The sequence below is a fragment of the Poecilia latipinna genome, unplaced genomic scaffold, assembly GCF_001443285.1.
Source record: "Poecilia latipinna isolate Pla-1442-1.1 unplaced genomic scaffold, P_latipinna-1.0 Scaffold255, whole genome shotgun sequence".
In the NCBI taxonomy this organism is placed as follows: domain Eukaryota; kingdom Metazoa; phylum Chordata; class Actinopteri; order Cyprinodontiformes; family Poeciliidae; genus Poecilia; species Poecilia latipinna.
The window spans coordinates 413967-420745 of record NW_015112871.1 but is presented as its reverse complement, the minus strand read 5'-3'; the positions used below and the strand labels follow the sequence as shown (position 1 = coordinate 420745).

The 6779-nt window shown below is 43.4% G+C and overlaps 2 protein-coding genes across 2 annotated transcripts; both read left to right on the top strand.

Moving 5' to 3' along the window:
• Positions 1-59: 59 nt before the first annotated feature.
• On the top strand, positions 60-3871 carry LOC106947779 (interferon-induced protein 44-like). Its single transcript, XM_015033011.1, has 7 exons — positions 60-681; positions 842-893; positions 1630-1825; positions 2031-2183; positions 2284-2455; positions 3146-3246; positions 3326-3871. Exons 1-7 carry the CDS (start codon positions 201-203, stop codon positions 3581-3583), a joined length of 1413 nt encoding a protein of 470 aa, XP_014888497.1. The 5' UTR covers positions 60-200; the 3' UTR covers positions 3584-3871.
• A 609-nt stretch (positions 3872-4480) lies between these two features.
• On the top strand, positions 4481-6636 carry LOC106947780 (growth arrest and DNA damage-inducible protein GADD45 beta-like). The gene is made up of 4 exons (XM_015033012.1): positions 4481-4642; positions 5045-5146; positions 5324-5540; positions 5891-6636. Exons 1-4 carry the CDS (start codon positions 4605-4607, stop codon positions 5993-5995), a joined length of 462 nt encoding a protein of 153 aa, XP_014888498.1. The 5' UTR covers positions 4481-4604; the 3' UTR covers positions 5996-6636.
• The last annotated feature ends 143 nt before the right edge of the window (positions 6637-6779 follow it).

Sequence of the window (6779 nt, the reverse complement as noted above, 5' to 3'; positions counted from 1 at the left end):
AGATAGATAGATAGATAGATAGATAGATAGATAGATAGATAGATAGATAGATAGATAGATAGATAGATGAATGCTTCTGTAAGAAACTATATTTGTTGTTTATCTGTCAACTTCTTTATATGCAAAGTTGTAAATCTCATTGAGTAACACTTGACAGCAGCTCGCTCTTCTTTCACTCTTTGTCCAGCCTGTCCTCCATCATGTCCGCAGTTACATCCAGTCTGTCCAAACGTCAGGAGAACGATCTGCTGTCTCTCTTCAGCCACGCCCGACTCCACCTCCTGTACAAGGCCAGCATCCACGGCTTCACTGCAGCCGCCTTCCACGGCCGCTGTGACCTGCAGGGGCCCACCATCATTGTGGCCTACAATGCTGCAGGGTTTGTCTTTGGGGCTTACACGTCCAAGGACTACACCCAGAGCGGACAGGCCGTCATTGACGGGGCGGCTTTCCTTTACAGCATCAGTGCTGAGAGAAACAAACCACTCAGAGTGGGGAGTATCAGTGGGAAGCATGCCTTCACAGATGGAGGCCCCGGTCCAAACTTTGGCGCCTTGGTGTTCTTGCACGAGGACAAGCCTGCAGTGCAATCCAATCCAGGCGACTGCTTCAACTTCCAGGAAGCAGAGATGCATGGGAATGACTTGGCACTGACAGAGTTTGAGGTGTATCGGGTTGAAGGTTCGTGAAAGAACTTTCTTTAATGAAAATACAATGGATCTCCGATGACTGACTCGTCGGAGATCGACGATTAGACTAGATTACACATGTGCATGTATGTAATCTAGTCTAAAGAATAAACACCGGTTTAAATATGTATATTTTTTTATTACAATAACAGGTCTAGTAGATCTCCTGGAGAAGCCTTGGAGAAACATCCAGTGGACGTCTGAGTATGTAACCAAAGGCAACATGTCTTTATGTAGAAACTATTAAAAGAAAATCTGTAAAATATGCAAAAGTCCATCCATCTTCTTGTTCCTTAGTGGGGTTGGGAGGTGCGGGTGCCTATCTCCAGCTAATGTTCTGGTTGACAGGTGGGGTTCACCCTGGACAGGTTGCCAGTCTGTCTCAGGGCAACACAGAGACACACAGGACAAACAACCATGCACATACTCACACCTAGGGACAATTTGGAGAGGCCAGTTAACCTGACAGTCATGTTTTTGGACTGTGGGAGGAAACTGGAGAAAACCCACACATGCACAGGGAGAACATGCAAACTCCATGCAGAAAGACCAGGGCAGGGAATCAAACCCAGATTCCCTTCTTGCTGCAAGGCAAGAGCTCTACCAACTGCGCCACTGTGCAGCCCAATATGTAAAAGTTACATTTTCAAATCCACGCTGAATTGTGCCGAGAAGTTTTCTCACCATAATTCTTGCAACAGCATTTTTAGGTAGAGCGTTTTTAAACACTTCTGGAAAAGAAAAGAGTGATTTGTAAATATTGGTGTTTCTTTTTATTTCGTGAATTTGTTAGAAAACAGATCTTGATGTGCTAAATATAATAACTGACTGAGAAACGTGCAGAGGGTTTTTGCTATTTTAAATCTATAATGATCATAATCTTGACTATTTACGTTCTCTTTTTTAAAATTTCTTTTTTTTAATGTTGTTTCTTTTGCAGAAGAAAGCAACAACTGATGACGAGCATCCAGAACTATCTGCCTGAAATCAAAGCTGTCAATCAAGCCCGCGTGCTGCTGGTGGGCCCTGTTGGGGCCGGCAAGTCGAGCTTTTTTAACTCCATCAACTCCGCATTTCGGGGCAACATGACATGCCAAGCCATCACTGGCACAGCAAGGACGAGTGTGACCACTCAGGTACCAACAAAACATTCACTGCTAGATTCACATTCACTGAATCTGATCACTGCTGATCAGATTCAAAGGAAGAAATGTGCAGGATTCACTGGGAAACACGGATCTGTTACACTTCCTGTAACTTACAGCTGATGGTGGTAACAGGATTAGATTTGACTTATTTTTAACTGGCCACCAATTTATATATTTCTTATATCTCCTGCAGTATCGCGCCTACACCATTAAGACAGGAAGACGTGGTGGGACTCTTCCTCTGATCCTCTGTGACACAATGGGGCTGGAGGAAAACGCTGACTCCGGCTTGAACGTTGACGACATAGTCAGCATCTTCAAGGGGCACATGAAGGACCGCTACCAGGTTCTTCAAACACACGCATACTTTAGCGTCACATTATGTAAGCCATTTAGATGTGGAGTAATGAATTATTCAAAGCAAATCATTTGCTTGCTCTATTCAGTTCAGCAGCTGTTCATCAATCCTAGAAGATTCTCCAGGCTATCAGAAACACGTGACTCTGAACGACACGATCCACTGCATGGCGTACGTCATCGACACCTGCAAGGTGTCCCTTCTCAGCCAGAAAATGCTGGACAAGCTCACTGCCATTCGGAAAAGAGCCAACCAACTTGGTTCGTGGGAAAATGTTATACTGAAGAACATTTCAAAGTATTCACCTTATGTTGCAATAGTTACGTGGTGCTTTAAAAGTGTTTTCATACCTCCACTTTGTCACGTTAGAACCCCAAGTATTTTATCAGGATTTTATGTGTTGGACCAAGACAAACTATTGCATATCCATGAAGTGCAAAATGCAAATTAACTCAGACTCATTTGGACTGAATAGAAAATCATTTTCAATCAGTTGGATATAGGTCAGGACTTTGACTGGGCCGTTTTAAAACATCAACATGCTGGATCTAACCCATCCTACTCTCACTCTGGTCGTGTGACCAGGCTCAAGATGGAAAATGACCCTCAGCCAATGTCTCAAGTCTTTACTTTTCTTCCGGGATTGTGAGTTTCAGATTATTTGCAACAAAATTAAAAACCTTTCAGTCCTGACCTTCCCCTACATAATTATTTTGTGTTGATCTTCCTCATTCTATCTTGAGAAAATGGGGAAAAGTTCAAGGAGGATTAATTATTTTGGACGGCACCATATCATGCATTAGGTGTCACTAATGGGATGCGTTTGCTTACACAAATTTCCTCCAGCATTTCCAGGATGAAGCTCTGATTTCTTGTAATCAAGCTACAAAAGCATAAAAAGCATACCCTAGCGATCGTCACAATATTCTCTTAATCTTGTTTCCTGCCAGGAATCCCTCAGATTTTGCTGATGACCAAAGTGGATGAAGCCTGTCCACTAGTGGCAAAGGACTTGAAAAATGTCTATCGCAGTGTTTACATCCAGGAGAAGGTAACATTTTAAGCCGATATTTACCTTATTGCAGGAAAACATCTTGTAATATGAAGGAGATCTATAAATGTTGTTTCAGGCCCGCCAGTTGAGTGATTCCTTGGGCATCCCTTTGTCCTACGTGCTGCCGGTGAAGAATTACAGCGAGGAGCTGGAACTGGATCAGAACACCGACATACTGCTGTTTATGGTCTTGGAGCAAATGCTCAACTATGCAGACAGCTACTTTGAAAACCAGATCACAGATGATCAGGATGGAAGCAATGGACCAGAGCTCTACAGATCCATCGATCCCCGCCAAGTTGTGTCACAACGTGACGAGCCTAAGATTGTTTGAGCTACACAGTTACACATGTTACTGTATTGTGGAAAAGTGTGGATTGCTTAATGCTCTTAACCATCAGGAGGTTTCTGATTGACAGCTGTGCTTGGGCTGAGGAGGAGTTGCTGAAAAGTCAATACAATGTGGTGGGCTGGCTTTGAAAACTCATATCTACTGAATCCTATTAAATTGATATGGTTCCTTATTTCTGGAATTAGACTGGATTAGATGTATTTGTCTAGCAAAGCACCTTGAGGTGTCATTTTATGTTGCTGCCATATAAATAAACTGTAAAGGAAATGAGCTGAACCAGTGTCAATTTCTTTACGCACAATTACAAAGTCCAATTAAACACATTCCACTGGAGCGCGTCATCCAGAAGCTTTGCTCTGCATGCTGCCACAGAATAAATAATCCACGCACACCCAACTCCAAACCCCTCCTATTTAGACTTTGTTCTAAGTACACATTTTTGCAATACATTTCATTTCATTTCATTTTGTGAAAAATACATGCATGTTCACTATGGTTACTGTGATTAGAAATTAGCAGAGAGTTGCTTACTTTGGTCAGCCAGTAGGTGTCAGTCATAATTTCACATGAAATGTTTCGGAACATCTTTGTTATGGAAAATGTGAGGGGGCTTTATGTTGCACAATTGCTCTCGATTGTTTATTTCTATTCTTTTTGCAGACGTCTTTGTGATCACATGTTTTTCGTGCGTAACGTCGATTCGAAACAATGTCAGAATGACACAGCAGTCATTTTTTTTCTCCTTCAAAGTTATTTACAACCACCCGCCAGTTTAACAACAAAAGTAAAACCCAGGCGTCTCCGTGAGACGTCGCTTCGGCTTCTGCCAATGGGAGAAGCCGAAGAGTTTCGGTACCGCCCTCCTCTGATCCAGAGTATAAGGCGCGTTGTGCAACCACCACAAACGCTGCGTTGCGATCGCTCCCGCAGAGATCTTACTCTCTCAGACTACGTGGACTATTAACGCTTTCACCAAGCTGGGATTGTTTTCTGATTTGCAAACATGATTCCCGAGGAAAGTTTCGCCTCCGTAGAGAACAGGTCAGATTTTATTTGCAATGTTTGGAAACGATCTTTACGTTCTGTTTGCAGGGACGTCCTGTTCTGGACAGGAATGTCTTACGTCCTTTGACTCTGTCGCTATTTCTTATGCTGTTCGCCAGGGCTGCAGATTCTATAGAAATGAAACCAAAAGCAATGTTAATATTCCACAATAAGGACTGACTGGGGTTATTTTATCCATGCATGCTGCACAAATACTTCACAGTAAAGTACAAATGATATTATTTTATGCATTAGATACTTGCTGCATTAAAGTACCTGGCTAATGCATTTGTTTTACTTCTTTCATAGCCTCTCTTAGCATTTTTACTGGACAATTTTTGAAGTTGCTTTTGTCTCTTTCTGTGTTCTAAGGAGTAATTGTTCTGTCCCAATCCTCAGGATGCAGTCTGCACGCCTGGCACTGGAGGAGTTGCTTGTAACTGCCCAGAAACAGCACTGCCTCACTGTTGGCATCTATGAATCAGCAAAGCTCCTCAATGCGTGAGTAGAAACCATTAATTATGGCTTAAGTCGGGGCTTTATCGTGTTTCTCGGCTGTATTTGCTCTGCTCGCCTTCCAGACACTGACATTGCCCCAGTCTGACAGCTGCAAACGTGCGGGTTACAAGGTGTTTGTTGTTCTTCCTCCCTCTCTCATGTTTCCCTCGGTTTCCCCAGAGATCCGGACAGCGTGGTCCTGTGCGTTCTGGCGGCCGACGATGAGGAGGACGTGGCGCTGCAGATCCACTTCACGCTGCTGCAGTCCTTCTGCTGCGACAGCGGCATCAACATCCTGCGGGTCTCTGGGGTTCAGAGGTTGTGGCAGCTTCTGGGCGGAGTGGATGCCAACCTAAACCAGGAGGAGAGCGGAGACCTCCACTGCATGCTGGTCACGGTGGGTTTGCTATGACGAGCGACGGCCTGGTTACGGGTATCAAGGTGCATTCTACATGTTAAAATCCAGAAAGGGGCAGCTCTACCCTCCCTAACCCCCACTTGTTACTATGCACCGAAAAGAAAGTGCCTACACAGTTGCTTCGCTTAGAGCCTTGTGGTAATTCTCAAGGTATAGTCCAGCTATACCTTGAGAATCTCATGCCGGTCCATTCCTTAAACAGAAACTTCTTATGAACTGAAAGGCTGATGCTTTTCGCTCCACTGTAAATATGTCTTGCCATCTTCATATCGAATTCTCCTTAATACATGATCGTGCTAATCATTTATTTTCTTTTATTTTCCTTGCAGAATCTTCAGGTAGACCACTGCAGGCTACAGGAAGTTGGGACTTACTGCCAAGAGAGTCGACGCCTAGACCAGTGGGTCCCTGAACTGGTTCTGCAGGAACGCTGAAGGGTCTGAATGTCCCTAGAGACCCTGGAGTTTTTGGGTTGAAATGCAAAAGAAATGAAGGAACTTGATGGTCAAGCTGCTATAGTCTTGAGTGGACTCAATCCTAGCACCCAGACTGAAGGCAGGATGAGCCGAAAACATTCACAAAGTTGCTGTAAAACAGTTAGACTTTTCTGCAAGACGTGAAGAAAGAAGACTGGATTGACTGATTGTTTTCCTGATGGAGAAGAAACTATCTTATGCACCTATTTTGGGCTTCTGTTTGGGCTCTCACAATGTTCAAGGACCGTTTTTTAAAATTAATCATTTAGGGTTGCAGCAGGCTGTGTCTTGTCTACACCCAGTTCATACCTGGAAGATTTGTATGTTTGATATCTGGACTGAAATGTTGTAATAGTGAAACTACTGTATAGCCAACATTCCTAAGTGTTCAGAGTTGGGAGAGTCTCTGCGTAGAAAGGGTGTGCGTGAAAACATGGTATGCACGCACAATGTCTTTCTTTAGAAACGCCTGGGTGTGCTGTGAGTGCGTTTTTGCAGAGAGCAGCTGAACCTGTGGAGGAGTGATCGCTATGGAAACTGAAACTGCTCTGTTAGAAGGATCTGGCTGGCTTTGCAGAACAAAAAAACTGCAAAAAAAAGAAAACAAAACAAAACAAGCAAACAAAAAAAGGTCTCAGGACCTGATGATGTTTTTTTTTTTTTTTTTTTTTTTTGTTTTAATTTAAACCCCGGGGGGAAAAAAAAAATTTTTACAGGACCCATGTTTAAAGTGCCTTTTAAA